General features: G+C 39.4%; 1 protein-coding gene across 1 annotated transcript in view; it reads right to left on the bottom strand.

Moving 5' to 3' along the window:
• The window catches only part of ZNF804B (zinc finger protein 804B), a 239510-nt gene extending 213621 nt beyond the window's left edge, over positions 1-25889 (bottom strand). Inside the window, exon 1 of the mRNA XM_084508048.1 lies at positions 25767-25889. Coding sequence (XP_084364174.1) covers positions 25767-25874 — 108 coding nt within the window. The 5' untranslated portion in view covers positions 25875-25889. The remainder of the gene's footprint in view (positions 1-25766) is intronic.
• Between the last annotated feature and the right edge of the window lie 1803 nt (positions 25890-27692).

The raw sequence follows: 27692 nt of genomic DNA, 5'->3' as shown, positions 1-27692 counted from the left end.
CTAGAATTCAAATATGAGGCAGAAATGAAAGCTAAAATCAGTTTGAATCAGTTTGTAATGGCTAATCTACAACTCTGTTCCTTTCCAGCAAAAGCAGTTCTTCTATTTTTTTTTTTATCAAGAAATTATTCTTACCAGGCGCATCAGTAATGATTTGGGGAAAAACAAAACAACAACAAAACAACCAGCTATTTATTTTTATTTTTTTTTTTTTTATTATTATTATTATTTATTTATTTTTTACAAAGGAGTAGTATGTTTTGAGAAATCATACTGTATGTATTAGGTTTAGGAACAGCATTTTCTGGGGCCAACCTCTACCTTCCATGTAAAACAAACAGCTCCACAGGATGATTTTTTCTCTTTTAACCCCAAGTATATCTCGGAAGTAGGTTTATGAAAAGCACTGCTTAATAACCTCGTTCTCAAGCATGTAACTAGAGAGAGATTTAGAACTACTACAGATGAGCAATAGGGAAAAAAAAAGAAAATAAAAATTAAAAAAAAAAAAACAGACTGACCTTATATTGAAGCAACTTCTGCAGCTTTTCATATCAGTCAATATGCAATAAGTCAGATAAGTATCCCTTGAGTTAGATGAAAAGAAAAAAAAGAAAAAGAAAAACCAATCTGTGTGCATTTTGATTTTACATTGCTCAGTATTAAGCATATGGATCTTAAAACCAAACCCAACATTTAAAGCAAATGCAAGCAATTCCAGTGGAAAGCCTGGAAATTTGCCTACCCCATCAGAGAAAAGGCAGCAATAAAGATGTGAATGTTAGGAGCCACCTATAGAGATGAGAGATTATTTTACTCTGTATTCCCATTTATTTTCTTCCCAACAGTCTTCCAGCCAGGGGACCAATTAGTGCTGCACAGTGATTTAGAGTTTTAAGTATTTGTCCACAAGAATCAACCTGCAATTAGTAAACCATTTTTTGTAAACTACCCAGTAACTAGCAGATGATGATAAACTCAGCTGAAACTGCTTCCTATAATGGAACAACATGTGTAATACAAGAAGTAATTTTTAATTACATGCATGACTTTATTGACTTTATTTCTTCTAGTGTTTTTGGTTTTTTGTTTGTTTTTTTTTTTTTTTTTTTCCCAAATAGTGGAAGCAGCATCCTGAAAAAAAAACAATAGTAAGTTATGTTGCATCTGCTGTTAATCCTTGACAATAAACAGTGCAAGGAGCAGCTCTTACCTCTACTGAGCCACACAGCCTGGCTGAATCATCTGGAAAGATTCCTGATATGTTACCATGTTCTAAAAGGTTGAATTTTCTTCCTCTGTCTCATACGTTACTTGTAATCAATACAAGGACATAGTACAGAGCTAGAATTATGTCCACAGGCAGAAGCAGGCTCCTTTCTGAACTCCAGAGCAATTTAAGTCCTTTGGAGTACTTCTTTGTTTCTCTTCTGCCTAGTACCCACTTGCTACCAGTTACAGATAGTGTACAGGTAATTTACACACATCCGCAGGAAATACATCTACAGCCATGAGTACTTTGTGTATATGGACCCACAGTGTAGTGCAGCTGGATGATATAAATTCCTTACATGTAAATCCCAGGAAGCTGTTTTCAGGGTTCTAGGTATTCTTCATGATGGATGGAAGAAAATTAAACTTCTTAATGGAATTTCTGGTTGTCATTGCACATACAGACACAGCTGTAGGATGGACAAAGCTGCAGTGAAACGGAAAGCGTTCATGGGCTACCCCTCTGGAAAGCCAAATGTAGACTCCAGAAATCACCTATTATACATACAGGTACTTATACCATACATTAGAATTCTTTAAAGATTACATTTTAAATACCAATACCCAAAATTATATTTTAAATACCAACACTAAGATTACATTTTAAATACAAATTATCTTACTCAAACATGCAATATTGTAAAAAAGCATGACTCATGAATTATAATATTTCAAATTTCAGATGATGAAATAAAAGCTACATAAAAATAGAGAAAAAATGTTCATTACAATGCTACAGCAGCATCACCCTATATTCTTCCACATGCCACACAGGCATAAATATGTCAGATTAAATGACAGACAACAATACCCTGATGTAAGATGTATTAGTATGGTGCAAGGCACTCTCTCCAAACAGAAGATATGGTCAAAATATTATTGAAAACCAGCAGTGACATCAACAGTGCTACATGGGTATAAACCTGGAAGAGCTTAAGTGAAATTTTGGACATGTGTTTTCTGTCTAGAAGTCTGTTCATTTCTAAGAACCCATTGACAATCAGATATCCTGTCTTTTAGGATCTAGGTCATTTGGCAAAAAGAGCTTTCCTTATTCATAATGTTCAATACTCTGTATGTTCAGCAATTACTTTTTCAAGTGACGAGTGAGTCCCTGTTTCTGAGTCTTGCTGTAAAGGTACAAATATCACAGCCACTTTTCTTTCTCCTAGGAAGTATTCAGATATCATTAATACAAGGTAAATACATTGCTGTTAAGAAAAATTATGAGCTAAAAGTTAGATGTAAATAAAAATCAAATTATCTTTACTATATAGTAATTTGAAAGCTGTCCCAAAATCTTATACAACATAAAATCAGAATATCTTGGTCAACATTCAGATGACTACCAACACTCATATTAAATTTTTGCCTGCATGAACTCTCCTTTAAAGTGTAAGTTTTTGAAGTAATTATCCAGAATATATGCCTTAATTTAACTTGCTTGGATAATATGGAGGAGGGGTCATAGGGAAAAATCAATAAATAATAAATAATTAAAATCCACCACAAAATATAGCCATAGAAATATGTCCTGGTGCAGCTATGTTTATTTATTTCCATAAAATGGGATCCTCAAATGCATTAAATTGACTCCATAAGTTTAAACTTGCAAACACATTAAAGACAATGTTAAAAGTTTAAAACCCTCTTTTGGACATCAGGAGAATATTAAACACAGTTTACTGTAGTTTAATGATACACACTGAAAATTCTATGCCCATCTATATAAGATTTTTAAAATCTCTTATTGTAGAAGCTTGAAAATGAAGTTTCACTTCAGTTAGAACACTCTCATGTTATTTCATAACTCAGATATTTTTTATCTGCTTGCAAAGAAGATGTTTTAAAGTTTGATAAAAAAAAAAAAAATAAATAAAAAAGCAAGCATTTTTCATACAGCTGATTTAAAAACAAGAAATAAGTTGTCCAAAAAAGAAATGGAGAACATTAGAAATAGAAATGGGGATTATATCAAAACTAATGTCTTCTTGCTTTGACTATATTCTTGTAAGTAATGATTTGACTTTTACTCTTGCAGGTAATCCTATTGATTCAGCTAATACTTAAGAAATAGAATCTTATTTTCAAAAGATACAGGAAGGTGTTGTACTGGTTTAGGCTAGAATAATTTTATTCCTAGTAGCTGCTATGGTGCTGTTTTGGATTTAGGATGAGAATAATGCTGGTAACACACTGATGTTTTAGTTGCAAAGCAATGTTTCTCATACCATCTTCCCAGGGAGGAGGCTGGGGGTGCATCAGGAGCTGAGAGGGGACAGAACCAGGACAACTGCCCCAGGCTGGCCAAAGGTATGTCCCATACCACATACATGGCATCATGCTGAAAAACTGGGGATTGCCTGTGGTGGACAGGACTGCAGCTGCTGCTTGGGGTCAGACTGGGCAATGGTCAGTGGATGGTGATTATATTGTGTATCACTTGCTTTGCATACTCTATCATCATTATTTCTATTACTTTCCCTTCCTTTTCTGTCCTATTAAACTGTCTCAACCCATGAGTTTTTACCTTTCTTAAGGTGGAAGAGGATGAGTGAGCAAATGGCTATGTGGTGCTTAGCTTCCCACCAGGATAAACCACAACAGATAATGAGATAGTATCCCTAAAACTGAGGATGGACAGTATGTGAAAATCATGTGTCCTACCTCTTGCAGAAATATCTTTTCCTGAATCTGAAAGTCAAATCCGGTGTCCATACAATCTGATAGAGCTTTCTACTGGGGAGGTAAAACAAGAAAGCAGGAAGATGTGAGTATGTATGGGGCATTAGACTTTCTTGCTTCTATTCCTGCCTTTAACCTCAATATCTGTGGGCTTGACGGGCAAAACTTCTGCTGACATGTCTGTACATTTAAAAGGGTCCATCATCCCAAAAAACAAATACAAACAAAACTCTGTGATAACATTATAGTTACTGTGCATTTTTGTTTTTCTTTTTGAACAAGGGACTTAGTTTACACCTAATTGCAATTTTTGTAGATAACACTTCATTAATTCTTGGAGCCTTCATTTGTCTGTGGGAGACAGCAGTACCCTGTAACTGCCAGACTGCAGAAAACAAAAGGACTGTCTCAATACATAATGCAAGTCTGCCTGTTGCACATTTAACCAGCTTTGTGATTAGTCATTTTCCAGTTTTTCACCATCGTGAGTAACACAGAGGTCTCTAGACAGCTCACCTCTCAGGCTAGCCTGAAGCATGTGCCTGCACTGAATTTCAAACTCAATCTGTTTTTACCCATTACTGTTTTCATGAAAAGCATTCTTACCATTTGAGCTGACTTCAGCAGCCTGCTGCTATTGATAATCATTACTGTCTGGGACACAAAGAAGGCACATTCACTTCCAGATTTCCTAGGTTCTTATTAGTAATGGCCCAGGAATGCAACACTTAACAAAATGAGATGTCTCTGGATAGCTGATTTCGATTACAAAACGCTGAATCACATTTTGCTATCGTTTAGATGGGTGCTACATAAGCGGTTCACTGTCTGCATACTAATAGGAGTTGAATTTCTGCTTTCAAAGCCATGTCCTCCCCACTCCAAACTACACATATCCCAAATAAATGGAACAGCCTTTGTTCTGTGCCACAACTGGCCTCCTTGCTCGCTGCAGCCTATAAGGAGTTTTCCCGATGAATCTGATTTCAGCTTTTGTTAGGAAAAAAAAAAAAAAAAAAAGCCTGAAGGCTGTTTGTGATGAAAACTAATTTGCACTTCATTCTGTTGCAAGTAGAAGTCCTGATGACTGGAGGGTGTCCGTAGGGTAAAGGGAGAGGTTCAGTGCAGTTCCTCAGTGGAAAACTGTGGGAGACCTTTAAGGAAGAACTTAAGCTAAAGGCAGTGATCACACTGCAACTCTCTCACTGTGAAGCCTTAGGAAAAGGCTTCTGAACAGCAGATCACATATCCTAATTTGTTGCTTAAAGGGGTCTCAGCAGAGACCAGAATACTTTAGAACCTTGTACAGTGCATTAATGAAACCATGATATATCCTCATAAGCTGGCCACAGTTTCTGTGATTATGGTTACATCTTACATCCATTAAAATCATGGCTTTCTCTTTGAGTCCATACCATGTATTCATATAATCTTTATTTATACGTGAAGGTAAAAGATACATGTCATTTCCACTAGCTGATGTTTAGACACCTGCCAAACTTGGGAAGAAAGCCTAAGCTTTATAGCCCATCACTGAAGCAAGGACATTTTGCCACCTTGAAAAATAGCTGCTTTTGAAGACAGCACCTCCAGACATGATGACATCTGTAGCTCTTGAGACCATACCAAAGAAGGTAATGTTACAATAGGCAAATAGTTATTTATTATTGTGCACTTTGATCAGAAAAAGATGGATGAGTAGCTGAGAGTTCCCGTTTTCCAAGATATCACTGATTAAAGAAAGTGCAGTTAGGAAAAAAGACAAATCAACCCCCTCATCTTATTATTAAAAGTCAAATTTAATGAATTTAAAAATGAAATTAAAAAAAAAAAAAAAACACAAACAAACAAACAAACAAAAAAAAAACTCTTAAGCACCTAAAAGAGATCTAAGGAGATTTTAAGCCCTTTAACTGATCAATCTATGCCTGGAGGTACCAAAACTAATACAAAAGATTGGCTAAGAAAACACCAAGAGTGTTGACCCTGCCCAGATGTGCCCTGTGTGCCAGCACCAATCTCCCAGCTGAACTCCCCTGTTTCCTCAAAACTAGTCACTGAAATGCCTGGAGGAACAGGCTTGGCCAGAGCACTTGGTCAAATAAACAGACACCAACATTGATAGGTTTTACATTCAAAAACACAATAAGAGTAGGAAGGCTTTTACACAATTCAGTGCTTTAAAAACTTCTCCAGCAATTGAGAGCTGTGTTCTGTGTCCTTCTAAGTGTGAAAAAAAAAAAAAAAAAAAAAAAAAAAGTTATAAAAAAAATCAAAACAGTCTACAACCTCCTGCAAATGCTCTAATCATCACACAGAACTTTATGCTCTAGGATTTTTCCTTTTTTTTTTTTTTTTTTTTATCTTACTGCCACTGTAAAAAAGGACAAGCTAAATAATTGCTCAGTTTCTTCATCTCCAAAAATACATAGATACTTACTTCACAGAGGCACTGCAGGAATGCATTAGTTAATGTTAAAGCACTGTGAACAGGCAAGTGCAGTATAAATGCCAAGTTCTGTTACTTCTACTAGTAGCAATAATAATACTTGTATAGCATCTTTCATCTGAGAATCACAATGCGCTTTACAAAAATCAGATATTAAGATGCTGTAGAGGTGGGTAAGCATTATCTACCTTTTATAGATGATGAAACGGGCTCGTATCAGTTAATTGAATTGTCTAAAGTTATCCAAGGGAGGCAGGCACAGAGCCACAATAGACAGTGCAAATAAGAGCTCCTCTGTCATCCCCAGCCACTAGGAATTCTTTCTAATGTGTCACCTGTTTGCTCTCATATCATTTTTATCAGCTGTCTTCAACAAGTAGTTTTCATTTCCTTTCATTTACCTTTTTAACTTTCCTATCATTATAAATGACAGAATTAAGGACACCATGCTAGCAAATATACCCCTGTCCCTTCAATTCTAGGATATGTATCATGTAGCACTATACAAATAATCCATGTACATGTAGTAATACCCATTAACATTTATTCTCCTTATTTATTTTTAATGTTTTGGTAAAGCAGTATATCACACAAAAATAAATATTTTTTTTTTTTTTTAAAAAGGTATTTTTTTAAAAAACAGAAGCTGTAAATAAAATCATTTGTATTCGTTGTGGTCCTAGAAACCAACACTCAAATTTTATTAGCCTTATTTACACTTATTTATGCTGTTTCTCGAAAGAAGCACTCTTCATTAGAAGGAGTTTCCTTAATGCAATTTACTCATTTGTCATTATGCAAAAATTGCTTACAAAAAGTATTATATAAATGCTTGCACAGATGGGCTTCTTTTGCCCATTTGTTAAAAGAGAGAAAAGAGAGTGGATTTTTTTTTATTATTTTTATTTTTTTTAATGACATGGAATTATGCCTATGTGGCCAGGAAAATATTACATGCCACCACTCTTCATTAGTCCAGCCAGCAAGCTGCTCAAGAATGCACCCGTACAAGTGAGTCCCACTCTGGCTTCCAAGCTCTAGTACAGTCATGTTCTGAAGGAGGTTACATGGCACCAGACACATCTCACCTTGTAAACTCAAAGCATCTGATGTGAGACTGACTGTCCACACTGAATATTCAGGCATATTTTGTTTTTAAATAATACACAAGATATCAAAGGCCCACTAGTTTATCTTGATCTTATACAGATGACTACCACCTAACATCTGCTAGGATTTTCCCCTTAATTAGCTAGGTCAATGTATTTTAGTTATTTATTTTTTCTCTAAAGTCAGGCACTAGCTAGATAACATGCAGGTGCACATATAGTTTTACATATAGACAAAGGTAGAAATATTAAAATTATCAGAGCTGGGATGTGTCAAGTAAAGTAGATATGCTGCCGCTGGATTCAGATGAATATTACTAACACTGTTCTCACATATTAATGTGAGAAACTGTTATCCATACCTATCTATTAATATTAACATAAAATGAATTTATGGAAATGTAACATACATTTTTTAACTCATAAATTCACTTCCCCTCACATACTCCTTCCCTCTCCAATAACACTATTGCATTTTACAAGGAGATCCCACCTTTCTCCAGCTTTAGTGAAAACAGTTTCCTTTTCCTATTTATAACAATATAAATACAAACTTACAGAGTTTGAGTTTGTACAGAGTTTGTAAGAAGCTTTACAAACAGCCTCTTACATTCACCACCTTCTCTCAAGTCCACTTCTCAGCTACTGTGGCATTACTCTACCCTGCCTGCACAGGCTGCTTCTTGCAGCAAGGGGTCACAGTGGTTTTGGTCTCCTTGTCCATCCTTTTTCTCCCATCCTGCTCTTTGCCCTTCCCCATTTAGCAGGCTCACCATGTGTGCACTCTGCACTAAGCCATCATGCAACATTCAGAGCAGAGCACACAGCTTTCTAGGAACAACCAGGGAGATACAATGGAAGTAAGCAAGCATTCCTTCATTACCTTGCTTTTCTCCCATCCTTTCCTTCTCTGGTCTTGCTGAATGTATTTTTACCATATTAATGCATAAAACAGAGGGAAAGAGAGGCAGTCAGATGTCCTCAAGATTTCCAGTATTCTGAGAAAACAAGACAATGTTCCTCCCCCTATCCTCAGGCTGCAGTGAGGAGGGCTCCAATCAAATTTTTGTTCAAAGCTTTCTATCAGAGAACATTAAATGCCTTTAGTTCAAGCTGAATTAACAGGAAAAGTTAAGTCATTGTGCATGTGTAAAACATGTTTTCCTTCAAGAGAAAACACAGCAATACTGTATTTCCAATTTTGAACTGTCTAACACTGCCATCTTTTTGACACTTTTTTCTTTAGAGAGTAAAAAGAAAAAAAATATAGTCTCTACTAAGGGCAAACAGTCACAAAACAAAAACTCTAACTAGAGTAATTAAGTGACATCTGCAGTGTGTTTTGCACGTCTAATTTGGAGAAAAGATAAATTAACAAACTTATGATAACCTTTAAAGGGATAGTGTTGGGTATCCTAGACCTTATACACAGTTCTTTGCCCTGATACATTTCACTACATGTTTATTTTCAATATATAAAGTTACCAATTCCTCAAATCCACTTTCTTTAACAGTGCCACCATGCAGAGTATGAACTCACACCACCTACAGTATCCTGCATAATACAAATTTTAAAGTTTAGAAACATATATTTCTGTTGTTGATACTGAACTTTGGGTTCTAACTTTTTTGTAGAAGTCTGATCATACATCAGATCACATTCCAAACACAGGCAGTGGTAACTAACTTTAAAGTTCTTTAAATATCTCAACCTTAAAGATCATGTAGAATGAACTCAGATAAGTGACCATTTAACATTAACCTTGTTTGCTGTCAAGCCAAACCTTGTAGTAAGCAAATCCCCAATTAGCACTTTCTAGCACAGATGATATAATGATCTGAAAGTAATCTGACTTTTTGCTTCAGAAAGTAATTATAGGACTGGAAATGTATTTCTTAGTGAAAAACAAAATTATTGGTGGAAATCTGGTATTATCTGGAGTTGGACTTGATGATACTTGTGGGTACCTTCCTACTCATAATCTTATGATTCCAACCCATATTCTATGATTATCTTCTTTATACAAGAATCTGATGTCTTGTTTTTGCCATTGTTTGTTAATACGTTATGTCTATATTTATTTAATAATATAATTGTATACAATCAATAAAAATCCAAGACCTTTTATGTGCCATTCATAAACCAAAATAACACCAAGAAATCTCAGCTTTACCATATGCAGATCTAATACCAGAATTCTTGGCTTCAGCCTATGCAAATCAATCCCTTAATCCACATTATCCATCACTATATGTGCACAGCCTAACACTAATTTGATGTGTTAATTTTGTACTCTGTAGTAGTATTTATTCTTAAATCCCTCTGGCAGCACAAAATGTTGAAAGAGTAGGTGAGATGTGTCACTGTATGGTAGAGTAATTTCATAGGAGATTTTCCATAAACATTTTTACAAGAAATTTTACTGAAAATCATGAGAAAGTAAAACTCCTTGAAACTATTACAAGAAGCACAGATTAATTCCTGTACTAGTTACAGGGGAAAATAATGTACCTTTCCAAGCTCTCACTGCATACAAATGCCAGCCCTCCATGCAGGGATGAAGCAGCAACCTGCTGCTGCATTCTTCTCCCCAGCCTGCCATAAGCACTCAGAGCACCTGTGACACTTTGCCAATATTAACAAATGGATCAGACATAAATTAATGCACATGTCTGGCTAAAAACTTTGCTTTCTAGGGATGTATCTACCATGAAAAGTTGCGGTCCTGAAACTGAAAAAGCTAATGACTCATTCCTTCCTTTGCACAAAATCATTCTCAGCATCATACCTGAAGAGGGGTACCCTTTGCTTTTCCCTGACAAAAGCTACACTTTTTTAGAATTTTAGTTTGTGGTAAATACACTAAGAGTTCTAACAGAGCAATAGGTTATAGTTTACACACTCTGAGAAGAAGACTGGAATTATAGTCGTGCAAAGAAGGCATTTACAGCACTAAGCCAAATCACTTATCTGCATGCTGAAATCAGCCTTTCTTCCATTATATTGCCCATAACTCATGCATACACACAGACTAACTGCACACAAATTAACCCCAATCCTACATATCTGTTTCTCAGGTGTTTTGGGGTGGAAGTAAATCAGTGCCAGTAGGATAAATATCATAACGAGACAGTAGAGTCCATTTCCAGTTGTAGTTGTAGAGCAGTTCATTAACCAGCTAAAGAATGAGTAAGAATATCCTCACATACAACTAAAATTCCATTTTCCAAATCTGTTACTTCTTTGTGTCAATTATTTTAGATCTACTGTCATGTCGCAGACCTTTGGCCATGGGTAAGTGCCTTTTTTAGCACTGCTATCAGTATGAGAACAAAATCTACGGGAAAAAAAATGTGTCTATTTTTGCATATTTAGTTTCCCTTATTTTTCTGCCCCTTTTGCCTTCCTGAGGCAGTTCTCCACATCACCTCCAGTCTGCTGAACCAGTGATGACTCCCTGCACTTTTCAGAAAGACAGGATGAACAATCCAGCCCTTCACAGCTCCATTTTCGATGTCTTGCAGATTTCCTCATGAACTTTTGGATAGAGACAGAGAAGTGACCATTTAGCTATCACAGTGTAGCTGGCATGGCACTGCTGGCAGACATACCAACATGAGGAAAATCAGAATTCCTGTGTATATACACTTCAGTTACAAAACTTATAGCAGATTTACAAAGTGTCTGGCATGCCTTTACATGTATTTTTCCAGACTTAGTTTTCTTGTAGCAATTTTCCAGACTTATCAGATCGTCACTTATTATCACAATGTAAATACTTACTAACTGTGGATCATAAAGCAAGACACATCCACCTCTCATGTGCCTAATGGAGGCATCAACAGTTACACAATGGAATAAGACTACCCAAAGGTAGTCTTTAGTCTTTAGTCCCTCTTGCCTGGAAAAGCATCATGCTCAACAGTTTCTTTACAGAATATGACTGTTGGCAAGTTTCTAGTACATATTATGTTAGAGGGAATTACCAAAACAGAAACACTGCAGTCCAAGAAGAAAACAAAACAAAACAAAACAAAACAAAACAAAACAAAAAAAAAAAAAAAAAGAAATCCCTAATGGGGCAGCTAAACATACAAACCCAGAAAATCCATCTTATATCATAAATAAAATATCATGCGTTAAATTCCAAAATAAACCTAAAAATGACATGTCCTCTATAGGAAAATAATCACTGTGTCAACAGCTGTTAACTAGCCTTGTCACTGACTTGTGCACAAAAATATTAACAGCAGAGAACAGTATATTAGCCTAATATTCAGATGTTCAGATAATATTAATATATTCATTAATGTTAATTAATATGAGGATATTAAATCTGATTACTATTTCACATTACTGCTCTGTATTTCTAATTCAGCAAAAGTTGTGATTGACTTCTGTGGAGCTTTTTCTTTGCTGAAAAATTAAGAAATGCCTTAAATGTGTCTTTTTACTTAGATCTGATATAAGCCACCTGGAAATCTGGATCCTGAAAGCAAGTGGCAATGACATTAGCATGACGAGTATCTAAAATATATAGTACAACACCATTCCACAGTGAGTAAATCCAGAGTTGTCCTTCTTAACAAATATCTATCTGTTATGAGGATAAGGAATGTGGAAGCAAGTTCTCAGTCAAACTGCATGCACCCAGAGAAGTGTGCAAATCAAAGAGCTGCTAAGTAGCAAGAAAGGTGTTCTGGTGACTGTGTGAATATATATGCTATAGCAGCATGGCTTGTAATTTACCATCATTGTTTGTCAATCAGTGGTACAGAAAAAATAATAATAATAAAAAAAAGTCAGGGTACAGAGTCCAGCAAAAAGGAAAAGGTTCAATATTTGGACTGTGGTTGCATTTTCCTTCTATTGAAACTCTGTAACTGAGTCACAGCAATGTCTGAACCCTGAAGGTCCTAGTTAACTGGTATTCACTAACTTTAGTCAGATTACTTTCTAAATAAGGTCGAAATAAAATCTGAGGACCAGATCCACACTGGTGTAAATAAGCCTTGAAAACTGCAATCGATTAACCACATTGATTTAAACAAGATAAAATCTTGCCCTGACCTGATGGCCTCTGGGTACTCCTGCTGCCTGTGCATGTTAAGAATGCTTGGAAGAACTGTGAAAAGCACTCTGAGAAGCTCATTATGATTCATAAATATTCTCTAACCTGCTCTTTTTCCTTGAAGCTTATTGCCTGAGTAGTGAAGCTGAGCTTTATTCCATTCAGTTAGCATATGCATGTCACACTTCCTGGTACTCTACCTATTAGAGGCACAAGGCTGACTTGTAATGGTGTTTGCAAGGAATGCAGCCACTCCATCTTGTCCACCCACCAGACTGCTGTCAGAAGATTCAGCCACTACTCATCAATCTTTGGATGTCACAACACACTCCAAGGTACAGTCCTATCTTCAGCATATGCTTAAGGGTGCTGGAGCCAAAGTTACGCTCTAGTAACAGAGCCATGACATGGGCTCAAGCACTAGTATGCAATTATCAGTACTGTTTTATTCTTACAATGCTCAAAGCACAATCTGGGGTTATGGTCCCCATCATTCTCCCAAAGTGCATTTATAGTTTGGGGAACAACAGAGCATGGACAGTGTTCCCAGTAGGTAGTTGGGAAAAGGGTCCCTTGTTTCAAGGTAGAAGAGTGTGGCCATGTGGGAAAGCACTGTGAGTGCCTGTCACCTGTCTGTAAGGCTCTGATGCTTCTGCTTTCACTGTGCAGACATGGCCACACAATGTCATGGCCCTGGCCCCAGCACCGGTTCCGCTTTATTCTATAGGGAAGTTGCAATTGGTGGTAACTGTTGAAATGTTGTTAGGCCTCAACAGCTTCTTCTAGGAACTGTACCCATGATGGAGTCCAAAGAGCAGAGGGCAGTCCTGTACCTACTCAGAGACACAGAAAGCTTATAACTTCTGGGATAATCCATAATGGGCCAAACATCAATGTTGAGCAATCCCAAATGCCAAGATACTTTTAATACCCTAACTCCTTTCAAAAAAACATCTGCAGCCCAATTCTGGCATGTCTTTGGGTTTGCTTCTTCTGCAGGCACCTATGTGTTACACAACTTTCCCACTGTACTACCTGATGTTATCTCAAAGAGGAAGGATAGTCTGAAACTAAAAATCCTGGGCAAATATATTGCGCAGACTTAAACGCTAACTGTAGGGTGACTCCAGCACATCCAGAATCTGAGCAAGGTTCAAGATCAAGGCAGACAGACCAAGAAAGACTTAGATGGAACTACTGTGCCTAGAGAAAGTGATTGCTGCTGCCCCAAAATGCAAACAGTAGATATATAGTGTCTAGAAGAAATATAAAGTCAGTCCTCATAGGCTGAGGATGTAATGTTCTGAGAACTCCAGAACATTACAAGGAGTTTGCAAGGTTGCAAGGAGTTTCTCCTTTATACCACAGAAATGATACATGTTTGGGCCCATTTTCAGCTGGAGTCAGAGATGGTCCATTCACATAGGCATATGGCATTGGTCGTACATGGCAGAAGAACCCTAGGAGTAGCAACCTTCGCCCTATATAGGGGTGGGATTTCAACTGTTGAGAACAAAAGAAGGAATTTTTTTTACCTGCCTTTACTGGCAAAAACTTTGGTGCTCACGTTGAGGTGAGATAGACACTTACACATCTGTGCCTGTCTCTCAAAAAGGGCTCAGGACCATTCTCTGGCAATGGGGACAACTGGCACTGAACAGCCCATGTCAGTGCAGTCAAACTTTCTTAGCTTCCAGAGGCAAGTATTCACATGGAAACTGTGTGCTGGCAGGGGTCCCTGCCCTGTGGTAATTCCCAAATCCTCCCCAAGTTCAGGAGAGGGCTGCTTGATCCATGCCACAAGTATACTGGAAACAGTGCTTACAATTTCATAGTCTAGATGATTAAACTCCAGTGCCTGGCACATCCCCTGGTGTTGTTTACTAATACACATGTAGCCTTTGAGGCTCTGAGCCTCAGCGCTTTCTGTAGTGAACTCATTTACTTTGCAATTAACCTCTCCATTCCCATTTATTAGACCTCCTTCCTCTCCTTTTTCCAGGCACTTCTGAAAACCAAGTCATCTCCATGCCTGCCAGCAGCAATGCCTACGCGCCTTTGTTCAATGTCCTTCAGAGTAAAAACAAGGATTCACATTTTTTATTGTTTGTTCTACTCACTGTGAAGTACGGTGTACAATTGCAGCACTAAATCACTATACTTGAGGGCTCATTCTGTTCTTAATATGCAGATTTTATCAAAATATATTAGTACCATCAAGTAGAAAATTGACACCTCTATGTTTCTTCAGACACCACATATCCTTTATAACTCTGTACGAGATTTGAACCCTACAATTTATCATATGGTATGCTGTAATCAAAAGCATCAATCTTTTTAAGGCTGTCTAATGCCTAATGCCTACATTCACCATCCTTATTAGCCAGAGGTTAGAAGTATAAACATAACTAAGTAAGTACATAATGATAGAAAAGAATAGAATTCCTTTTATGACATATGCTCAACAATACCTTTTTATTGTCAGAAGACAGTTCAGAGTAGCTTTACATATTTAAAACTCTTCAGCATAAGGTACTACAATTACTTAATCAGATATTATTCTTAGCAGGAATCAGGAAGCCAATTAGGATCTATATACCTGCTCCCAGGCAAATGGAAGGGCAAGATCTGAACTTTACCTGTATGGACGTGGGAAGAGAGACTGTCAGTGATTTATCGCAGTGGTGTTGATCTCACCCGCTGACTCTGTTTATTTTGTTGTGGATTGTGGGCATGAGGCTGCTGGTGGGTTTGCATTTTTTTCACTCTTCAAGATTACGGTATTGCTTGGTGCAATTATCAATCACAGGCTAAAAATAGCTTCAAAGAATACACATTTGGGGCACTTTTTAATAAGAATTTTATTATTCAGACAGTGCTCTGTGGAGTGTCAGAAATACAGTATTACTGCAATTAGATATAAATTAGATTAAAAAAAAAAAAAAAAAAAACAGAAAAAAAAAAAAAAAAAAAAAAACGTAGGAAACTTAGAACAAGCAATGATATTTTGATAGAAGGGAAAAGCATCCAAGGTCCTTCTTACCTAAGTTTACAGATGAAACTAAACTTGAAAAACTAGAAAAAATATTTTTCAGCTTGATTATTACTAAGTGTATACACCTAATAAACTTCATTTTCTATAGCTTAAAGAATGGGTCTTCAAGAATAGACAATGGAAACAAAACATTTTTGCTGTGGATTTTAAGCACGTTTCTCTGGCTTTGGTTTTATTGACTGGGAAGATTATGCAGGTGCTGTTAAGTCATTCTGTAAACTTGGTTAAACCCCTTCCAAGGAAACATTTTGTTTTAACTTCTTCTGTTTTTCTGTTTATAATATCTCTTCTGATGGAAATTATCAAGTATGCACAAGTATGCAAACCAACATAAACATTTGAAGGCTGATTCAACAACCCACAGATATCACAATAAGTCACCTACAAAGTCAGAGATTATTTAAGGTGATGAAATAATAGTGTGAGATACTCAGGCTAGAAGACCTTCCCCTATTAGAAGTCTTAATACAGCACGTGGCTGTATTTCAGCCATCATCTTAAGAATTATGTACTTTATAGAATTAAATGCCCAATTCTGTCAATATCTCTTTTTTTTTAAATGAAAACTTCACAAAAGGAAAACTTGTTCCTCAATAAGAAGCTCTGAACCAGTGCTGCACAGATTTATTAACCCAGCTGAAAAGAAAGGTGGATCTTTCTCCATCAAGCATTAGCATTTTCAAATATGACATGTCCTCTAGGGCATAAATGTAGAGACAGATTTTTGTTTATTTTGAGGAAAGAGTTAACTTCTGAGATAAATAACTACAATGTTGAGTTTGCTTTTTTTTTTTTTTTTTGTTTAACTTCTAAAATGCACTTATTATAATGCTAAGCAATAAAACACGTATGTTGTACAATATATGTCTACTAAAAAGTCCCTGTTCTACATGGTGTACAATACATTACAGTACTAAAAAGGTCTCCAGCAGAAGATATGAACAAAAGATAAAAACAGCTACTTTATGTACTCAACACTCATTCCAATGTCATTTTTATTTTATAAGATATGAATACAATTTCTGCATCAAAGAGCACACATATGTGATTTCTCTATTGATTATTAGTAACTACAAAAATTTATCACTCACTTCCAGAAACAACTTTTTTTAGTGTTGTTTATTTTGTGTGTAAATAGCTGTCTCCAGCACTGCTCAGCCTTCCTTACATTGCATTTTTGCCACAGTGAATAAACAAGGATATATTTATCAACGCAACAAAAATTCAAAATCTTTGTATACCGTACTAACTTTTCTTGATTACGCTAACTAAACTATCATTCCACATTTTGCTAGATTTTCTTTGAAGGGAAATAAGTGTATATCTGACATGAAAGAAGTCAAATGCCAGTGTCCACACAGATGCATACAACATAATAACCTTAGACCTATATCAAGAAAGAACAGTAGTACATCTTTATAAGGTCTGCAGTTAAGCATTCAGACAGCTAGAAGAAGCTGCATTTGTATTCAGTGACATTTACAGGATGCATATTTATTATTGAATAAGCACAAACTACTTGTATACACATCTCATTGTGTCTTGTCTTTTGCTTTATGGGAACCTGCAGGACTGTGCTTTTTAATTTTGTCTTCAAAACAAGTTCTCAATGGCTGTGTGGCAATTTCTGACCTGGTCCTCATCAGACAAGGGACCAGGTCTGCAGAGCAGTTCCCAGTAGTGAGGTGATGGCTATGTGCAAAGGTGCTGTTTGGCACAGACCTGTGGTCATGCAAGCTGTGGCCTTCCAGCAGATTCTGCTCCTACACCTTCTAGCACGGTGGAACAGTCAGAGCAGTATCTGGAAAAAAGCAGTGCCTTTCCCACATGGAGAAATACTTTTAATTATCCAGTCCACTGATCCCCTGCCTTAGTCAGCATTCAGACCACAATGTTCACCAAGCAACTGATGGGGGGATCATTGCAAATTCTTTCCCTGTCTACCTGTAATGCATCACCAGAAGCTTCTTGTGATCACAGGCAAGGGCTCAAAACATCAAGATTTGAACTCAGTTTTCCTCTTGAAAGGTGTCTAATGTAGGGTGGCATGTTTACACAGCTTTTTCTGCTTTTGTCCCCACAAAACATCAGTAGTCTGAGTTTTTCACACTTCACAAACTCATTCTTCCTCTGAAGATTTGATGGCAAGCACAGAGAACATGAAGATTTGTATAGACAAATTGTTTTCACAGATCACATATAAAACCCACAGAAACTACTAAAATTAGAATAATGAGAAATTGAATATGAGAACTGTTCTTTGAAAATTATATTAAAAATGCATAGAACAGCTTAACAACTATAAGAGTTGGCATTTCCAGCAGACCCACTGATCACAGTAGTCCTACAGATTTTATTTGTAATTTTAAGTTACACCTATTCTGTGGATGGGATTTTTAACTCCAAATCCCACCTACGAATTATTTTGCTATCAAAGGTTATATTTTAGGAAGGTCTGTTCTTATGCTTTCCAATCTAGTTTCACAAGCCTTCCTAACATGTTACAGTCTAAGCTGGAAATGCAGGCTGCAGATATACAGCCGATTACAACTGAGAATTTCCTCAACAACATCAAATACATCTCTCCCATTCAGTCTGAGTAGAATATAGATGGAATATTTCTGTTGACACAAATGCACTATCTGTTTTAGAATGTGATCCAGGGAAAACATCAATTGAAAAATTGATATCTACTAGAGTTGATTAATGTATGAATTGTTTCAGAGCTGCATGCAATCTCCGAGCAATAGTTTTATTTCTTTACTTGAACCAGCTTGCCAATTATCATTATGCATAACTATGAAACTGGGACAAAATTCTGATGATGATGTTTACATCTAATCCAGTATGCACATAAATTTAGTAAAGTATACAAATACAAAAAAAAAAAAAAAAAAAAAAAAAAAAAGATGTCATTAAAATGTCTTACAACTGGATACAGAACAGTCTGAGCAGTGAACAGCATTTTCAGGCATGTGTACATACGCCATGACAAATCTGTTACCCATGCGCAGTAGTTGATTATACAAGACAAGCAGTCATACGTGCACACATAAAATACAGAAATGCAGGAGTGAACTCTGGATACTACCTCTAATATTACAGTAGCTACCCCTGGTACCATCTATGTAGATTATCATCATAAACCAAGTTACTTGAATACTGTTCATACACTGTTTTGATAGTTCAAAGGTTAAAAGCGGAACTGTTTAAATCTTGATGAAAACAGTGTTTCCAACCATTGACATGAATGTTAAATAGGTGTTTTAAAGGATGTATTTATCACTACTCAGAAATACTTGGACACATGAAGTTCTGCACACAAGTATATTTGCAAAAAGTTTTTCCCCAGTGAAGACCACTGAATTCCTTGGGCAAACAAACTGGATTCTAAATGATCCTGAGTGTTAGGTTGGGAACTCAAGTTCCTGCAGCCCATTTATGCTTCTGTACTTGTCTTCACCACTGGCTTGATCCTGTAACAAACTTCATTTGACCCTTTAAATACATTATCCCTGATACTTTTTTATTTTACTGTGATATGAAAACTTTCACAGTAATATAGATCTTGAGCTCTAAAAGAAGGATTGCAGCTTTTGCTGTATGTTGTAACAATTGTGATGCACTGTCTATGAGAGTGAAAACCTTGAGGGTATCACAGAGGATGTATCCATACAAGAAGCAAGGCTTGTACAGGAGGATAGAAAAATAAAATAACAAAACTAATTCTCTTACAGTATACTACCAATGGCATTTTATTTTTTTTTTAAACAGTATCTCAGGGTATAGTTAAAAACATTTTGCATTTCCATTTTTTCCACAGAAAAGTCAACATTTTCCACATGGGAATAGTTTTCCACACTTCTTAATACACCCTACAGATTTCCTAACACTATGGAGAAAAATGCCATTTGTAGGTAACAATGACTTCAGTCTTCTAAAACAATCAACTGAGATGTAATAAAAAGACTTAACAAATGTTTGTGTAAAGCGTTAAATGTAAAGGGTGAAAAAAAAAGCCTTGTAGCCAGAGGCTATACAGTCTATCAGGGAAAGACATCTTAGGTGAAAAATACCTACATTCTGGCTAGTCTAAAAACTTTCACTTTCTTCTCCACTTATCAAACTTTTGCAAGAAGTTCTTACAAATCCTTTTTGGTAGGAATAAGTATATTCAGATTATGTGATTCTTTTGACCATGATTTTTTATGCAAGGGGTCTCAGGTGAAATTATTTGTGTAAATAAAGTTACTGACTTTACTTAACCCTTAGGAAATGAAAACAATATGCCCTCTGAGCCAGGGTGAGGAGCTGGGATTTCTTCCCCAGTGCAGGCAGGACAGCTGGCCTTGGACAGCACCGGTGGGTAGAAGTCCAGAGGGCAGGAGAGGAACAGGCAAAGGAATAGCCCTGAACACTTAGAGCTGTTAGCAGCTAAACCCGCTATCTGCAGAAGCACTCATTTCACAAAAAAAAATCTTCTTTTCAAACTTCCACACAGTTCAGAATAAAAACAAATAAATTACTATACCCTGGGTGAGTAAAATATGATTGAGCTGCAAGTGAGGATGCAAATGGATATAGTGGCAATTTCTCAGTTTGGAAGTAATCGACAAACAAGCATTGCCACATGAAAAATAAGAGAGACATCAATCTAGTTTTAAGAACTCAATAGAGGGACCAATAAAAATATTAGACTGCTGGAAGGGCACAGTAAAACATAAAGCACCTGTTTAACATTACAGCTAATTGTGGGTGAAGGAAATGGCCCCAGCAGAAATTGGTTGAAGACGATTAAATTTGATTGTAATGTTATATCCAAAGTGAGATGCCCACTGACAGAACTGGAAACCAAATATGCTCAAAAGTTGTAGGCAGCACAAACATAGGTTTAATACAACGATCAAGCAGCAATGCTACATGTGGCTAAAAACACATTACTGTATTTTCTGAAGGTTTGTTTTTGCCCTCATGCACTGCTGAAATCCCCAGAAAGCACAGTAATAAGGACCATAAAGCCAGGAAATAAGTTCACCTCCAAGTTTAGCGTGGGCTGCCTAAATATTTACATTCTCCAGCATTAGGCTTGGTAGGAAATACACTCAGCCCACTCATATGTGAAGTGCCCAGAAGCAATGATCTAGAAATAGGTAAACCAGGGTGACCCTCCCACATCTGTGACTCCCCTTCATGCGTGTGCCACTGTGCACAGGCAGGTGCAGTATCTGCTCTATGTATCACAGGGTGAAGTGTCTGCTCTATGTTTTCAGCAGAGTGCACAGGCTCCCCCCTGACCTGTGATCACCTCTTCTCAAGGCAGCTGCCAGAGACTTTTGACACATACACACATATGCACATATGAATGAAAGTACTGCTTTCTGTTTCCTTTCCTATTTGTCCTTTTTTTTTTTTTTTTCTTTTTTTTTTCCCCTGTCTACATTATTTTCAGGAGTTTTTTGGTGTGTTTTATTTCTGCTATTTCTGCTTCCCTTCCAACAAAGCTAACCAAACTAGGTTATTTATTTGAGCTCTGGTTCGTTACCAATCACTTCTTACTATGTTTCTTAATGTTTTGCTTCCTGTGCCCCCTCCCCAGTAGTGCCTACACCACAGCCTTCTCCTCTGCTTTTAGAGCTTTGAGGGTACAGACACAGCTTTGAGGGAAAAGAGATTTGTGATATGAGACTCCCAAGTTATTTGGTCTTCCAGCTAATCTCCTGGACATTCAGTGGCTCCCTCCTTTTAATCTGCTGCGACCTAGACCACATTTAATATGGTACACATGCACCATATCTAGCTTTTACATCACTTTCTCACAGCCATTCTTGGCACACCTCTCTCCTTGCTGCTGGCAAACAGCAAACTCACACTATTCACTCCAAACTCAGTCTTGCTAGTGTTTCCCGCTCAGACTCAAGCAGACTGGGAGAGCTGCTTGTGCCATGGCCTTGCTGTTCCCTACTTACAGTACCCAATTCCTCAACCACCCCTTCAGTTTCTAAGAAGTTTTCGAGAGCCCGGTGTTGCTATCCACTACAGAGAGTAATAAAGTGCTACTCAGTCCTGGTTACACTCACTTTAGTGCTGCAACAGCATGTTTGTGGCTTTGTATCAACTAAACAGTCATTACTTCCAAGTAGCTGCAAGGTGCTTATTTATTGCTACTGGAACCTCTGGACATGGGGGGAGAGCTGTGCTGTTGAAAAGATAGCTCTGTGCAACACTGGAGCATTTCCCACCCCCTGCCCCCCAAAGAAATTAGGCAAGCCCTAAGTGCAACAGAGCAACTGCCTGACAGCCTTATTAGAAAACAGCGTAAAGAACTATGTGAAAAATATTGTATTCAGCTGAAGCTGCAGGGAGCAATGGAAGGAAAATAATTAGCCAAGTCAGAAATTGGCTAAGGCACTGGCTTTTCTGAATCTTCTATTTCCTTCAAAAAAAAAAAAACAACAAAGGGGTCTTTAAATAACAAGTAGTAAATGAGACTGTTTACAGCTCACCTTAAAAAGCCACAAGCAGAGCCGTGCACCCTAACAACATTGGATCCGAAGTGATTCAGAGGCAAGGGGGCCATCTGCTGAATCCCCAGTACCATTTTCTTTTGTATCCTGGAAGGTTTTCTCTGAAAGTTTCACAACCAAGTCCTCTTCAGTGCTGGCTTTGCCAGCTCTGTGACAGGGGTGTGACAGCACACCTCTGAGCAGGTTTGGCTGCCGGTGGGCATTACAGTATATTTGCCATGACTGCAAAAAGTACAACCACCATGCTGATCAAGGCAATCTGTTCAGGACTCAGAAATCCTTCAGACAACATCACAGGCTGAAATAAATACAAGATCTGCATCATAATGCCTTCCACTAAATAGAAATTTCAGAGTCAGAAAGCTTTCTACGACTTGCTCGCAGTATGTTCATGAACTTAACTCTCCAGGCAAAACCAAAAAGCTTCAGCACAGAATCACTACTCCAAAACAAGCAGCTTCTTTCTTCAGCTTAGTGCCTTTCCCTCCCAGCAATGCTGGCACCATGGTCAAACTCTAAACCCCCTTTCCAGTGCAGGTCTATCACAACACTGTGGGTACGTGATTCACTGGGGACTGCTTCTGACTCCACTCTTTCTAAATTCATCACTAGTAACTTCAGACCTCAACTTCATAACTAGTTTCTTTTCCAGTGTGCAGAAATGGGCAAAGAGAAGGTGGAGTTTTAAAGTGATCTTATGACAATGTCACCGCATGTTCACACGCTCAAATGAAGTGCAGTATCTTTGTAGTCTTCCATATCTTGCTCTTAGTACTGCTACAGCTGAAGGTCTCTCTCTATACCTAGAAGAAGGACCAGATTTATTTCTAACACAATAATAGCAAAGTATGCTAAATAAATATTATGGGAATATTCAGACTGAAAAATCCTTGTTCACATAACCATGAAATTTGATAAAGGTATTTAAAATATTCACCACTGTTCTCATTTCTGAAAGCATAGCCTTAAGTCTACTGACATTTCATGGTCTGTTAATACAACACTTTAAATATAGAAAGATACATATTATACATTAAAAACTTTGTAGACTCATGCATAAGATAGCTCATAGTGTACAAATATAAGATTGTTTAATGGTACAAGCTATAATATTTAATCTTCAAGGCTACTTCCAAGTTCAGCATTTTAAAAATAACTGTGAGACACAACCTGAACCTTTCAAAGTTATATTGAGGAGGTATTAAGTAAAATAAAAATTATAATAAATTAAAAAAAAAATAATCAGGCAATATAAATAAATGTCAATTGTTTATGACTTATTAAGTATAGAAATGGTCCCAAGTTTAACTCATAGCTTATTGAAAAGAAAATTCAAATAGATGGAGGGTTTGTTTGTATGGTGTTGGTTGTTGTTGTTTTCATGCTCAAAACAGTTCTACTACCTCAATTAGTACTAAATTCCAGTATGCATGACTCCCACATCCACAGTATAAACATGTATCCAGGTGTTGTTCACTGTTCACTGTTCTCAATTTCATACACATTGATGAGCAAGAGGGTATGATCTGGAAAGTTAAGTTTGTAGATACATACAAATTACTCTAAAGAATCACTGCTTTCAGGATTTAATAGCACACTATTATCCAGTTTGCCAACAAAGCATTCCTTGTTTTTCACCTGAAACCTGGACTCCCACATGAAAACAGCACATATGGAAGCAATAGTAAATGCTAATATCAAACACTTAAAAGCAAAAGAGTTCTAGACCTACAGTAACCCAGCATTAATAAAACATTAATTTATCATATACCTGTATTCCTGTCACTACTCTGGGTTTAGCCTATCACCTCAAAGCCTGACTAGCTTCAAATAGCGGTCACTAAAAAAAAAAAAAGAAAAAAAAAAGTGTACATAGAAGTGAAAGTTTTCCCTCAATAATTCAGAATGAAAGCTAAGAAATGCTAAAATTATTATTATTATTCTACAGAAATGGTCCAATACCATGCAAAACATTTCAATTCCTGGTAAAACCACCACACATTAATCTCAAAAACAGCAGTCTGTCATCAGGAAAAGCAATACAAAGTGGTCTTGCTACTTGTTTCAGACTCTGTAAAGCTCCCAGGAAAGCATGTTTCTATGTAGTGAACCTGAGCTTATTTTCAACTTTTACTTCTTTTTTTCCACACACAAAATATGTATATATATATTTTATATATATATAAGAAAAATCAAAACGAATATTTCTTTATCTTTTTCCTCTGATATTAGCATTTAAGCGAAAATTCCTCCCAGCTGTTGACAGAACTATCTCAAAAATGTTGATGTGTTGGTGAATTAAGCTAGTACATTTATCTCATTAAGTATTTAGGCTGAGAGGAGTGGTGCCCATCCTCATTATGTAGGTAAAGAAGTTGGGAAGGATTTGAGACATAACACTATTCTTGGCACTGTAATTCCTGACATCTCGCCTCGACTTGAACACCAGCTGCTAAAGTTCTGTTAGACACAAAACACAAATCCGCAGTACAAAGTATTTACAGTCAAGCGTCTTCCCGCTCTACATCTTTGAGGTCTTTTCCTTTCTCCCTCGGATTTGGGGCGAGATCTCTGTTAAGGTCTGGTGCCGACCTGTCCTGCGTGCGGGAGGTTCCACGCACGAGGATGGCTCAGCCCCACGGGTCGGAGAGCACGGGCACAGCTCAACCAGGGGCTGCCGGATGGGACCCGCTGTGCAGATTCAGTGCAGTGCACACAAAGGTTGCAGCAGGGTAAGGGACAGCAGGACAAGGACCCGCAAGCTGCCGTAGGACGACATGGAGGGGGTTTTAGCTGTGCACCGGGACGCTGTCACTTCACTTCTCACCACCACCAACAGCCAAGAAACGGAAAGCAGCGACTTTGGCATCACACGCAGTTCCCGAAAGGCGTTTGGGGTGCAGCTGTGATGGGACCAAAGCAGAGGGACCACCGGTGGGGTCCGGGCACCGCCGACACCTCACCAAGTCCGGTAGCGGGGCCAACCCGCGAGTATTTCGCATGTTCAGACCCGTCACGGTGACGGGGAGAGCTGGACCCCAGCCGGGGGGCTTTTGGGGTGCTGCCACCACCCTCGGGAGGCGGAAGAGAGGCTGCATCGCTCCGGCTCCCCAGGGACACCCGGATCACGGCAGCTCCCCCCGCGCCCCCCGGTGCCCTGCAGCGACCCGCGGGGACCGACCCCAGCAGCCCGGCGGCTCGGGGCCAGGCGGGACCTTCCCCAAACTCCCCCACGCTCCGCTTAGGGTCGGGGCTCTCCGGGCAGCTCACAGCACCCCAACGGCAGGGGTTCATCCATCCCTAAAGCCGGCTCGGTTCCCTCGTCCTCCGCAGCCCCCAAACCCGTGCCAATGCACCAAGCCCCCACTCCCGGAGCATCCTTCACCCACGGAGCCTTTCCAGAGACCTCTCCTCGGGGGGGGAGCCGCCACTCGGCGCCACCCCCGCTCCCCTTTCCCCTCGAGCCCCCCACGGAGAAACTTTTCGGAGCCTCCCTCCCCGCACCCCTCGTCCCCGTGCCCCCGTCCGGCCTCCCCCACCCGGCCCCGCTCCTACCGTGCGGGGGGCAAGGGAGGGAGGGAGCGAGGAGGTGGACGTTACCGGCGAGCGGGCGCCCTTCTTGCGGAGCGGTCCCCTGAAGACGCCCTTGATGCCGCGGTAGTGGCCGTTGCTGAGGTGCCGGGAGCTGATGACCAGGTAGCACGCCATGCGGGGCCCCGCGGCGGGGGGGCGGCGGCGGCCCGGCTCCTCCTCGGCGGCGGCAGCGGCGGCGGCGGCGGTGCTACCCCCGGCGGAGCGGCAGCCGCCCGCATGAAGGAGCGGCAGGAGGCAGCGCAGCGGCGATGTGCCCCCCCCGCCGTCTCATCCAGCGCCCGGCTGAGCGCGGCCGGCGGCGGGGCGCGCTGAGGGCGGCGGCGGCGGCAGGCAGCGCGCATCCGAGGGGGCGCGGGGGCCAGTCCGCATGCTGCTCCGCTGGCAGGAGACGGGCCCGGGGGGAAGAAGGGCAGAGCGCAACTTGCACACTCCGCCGCTGCCACGGCCCCTTCTCCTCCTCCTCCTCCTCCTCCTTCTCCTCCTCCTCTTCCTCCACCTTCTCCTCCTCCTTCTCCTTCTCTTCAGAGCAGGCCACCGGCAGGCGAAATCCGGCGGGGAGTTTCTCCGCGGCAGCTCCCCATGGCTCTCTCCCTCTGCCTGGAGGCTGCAGCCCCGCCGCACGCCTCCTCCCGGGCCGCTGCTGCAGTGGGCGCCGCGTCTCACCGCGCCTCGCCTCGCCCCGCCGGCGGGAGGCGGGGTCGGGACGGCCGGGGGCTGCCCGGGGGGCGGCGGTGAGGAGGGGGGCTTTGGGGTTTTGGGGGGTGTGCGGGGAGGTGTTGTGTCCCGCCGACCCGGGACGGGTACTATGACAGCGGGTGGATCGGGCTGGGGAATAGGGACCACCCCCCCGCCTCTTCTCCCTCATCATCCTCCCTTTCTTCTCCAAACTTTTCCGCGGTCGGTGGCAGGAAGATAGCGTCCTGCATCCCCATCCCCATCCCTATCCCTATCCTCATCCCCATCCTTATCCCCATCCCCGCAGCCCCGGGACCAGGAGTGGGCACCGGCCACCAGCAGCCCGCCCAAACGGGCTTCTGGCCGTGATCGTGTGTGCATTGTCCCCCTGAAAGCCCGTGCATTTGGGCTTGTGGTATAGTTTGGGCTTGCAAGGGTGAAACTCCTCCACCACTAAACGACCGAAACAGGTTGTTCTCCCCTTCTGCTGGAGAAGCGCGCTGAGTCTCAGAGCTGCCGATGCAAACTCAGCTCCTTTTCATCAGGTCACAAGTATTGTCTCTGCTCCGCTACTTACTAAGTCGATAAAAATAATCAATAAATCACCCAGCGTTCGTAGTCACCTGCAGATCTTTCATTTCTTCCAAGTAGATTACTTTAAACTGCAGATAACATGAATTTCAGATTTTTACATTTTTTTTACCGTGAAAGCCTTTTTTTTTTCAGATATTTAGTGAATGAAACTAATTTGAGCCTCTAAGGAACTATCTCTCTATGAACATTACACAAATTTAAATTAAAAAGAAAATCTCACACAAGCTACTGAACTGTATATATAAAAAGGTCACGACAAAACAAATGTCAGATTTGGTCTGTGTATGTAAAATAGTGTTGCACAGGCTCAGTATAGAGTGTTTTCATAAAGTATGATGATGTACATATACACAAATGGTCAAGTACATTACTATATATTTTATGAATAATTGTGTGGTGTTACAGAGAAAAAATAAAAAATAAAAATGTGAAGTTAGAATAACCAAAGCTGGAAGTAACATATTGAGAACATCCTTCTGTTAACCATATTACTTTGTTTTCCAATATCTATATCTAATATCTATACCTAATATCTAAATAAATAATAATAAGAATAACCTGGGGGATGATAACAAATTAAGCTGATAAAAAGCAAGTGCAAAATATACCAGAGGACCTCACTCTTCATGTCACGGGTAGCTGTGCTGTGGAACTCCTTGCCAA

This window comes from Aythya ferina (assembly GCF_964211825.1).
Source record: "Aythya ferina genome assembly, chromosome: 2".
Classification (NCBI taxonomy): Eukaryota; Metazoa; Chordata; class Aves; order Anseriformes; family Anatidae; genus Aythya; species Aythya ferina.
This window is presented reverse-complemented; position numbering and strand designations above follow the sequence as displayed.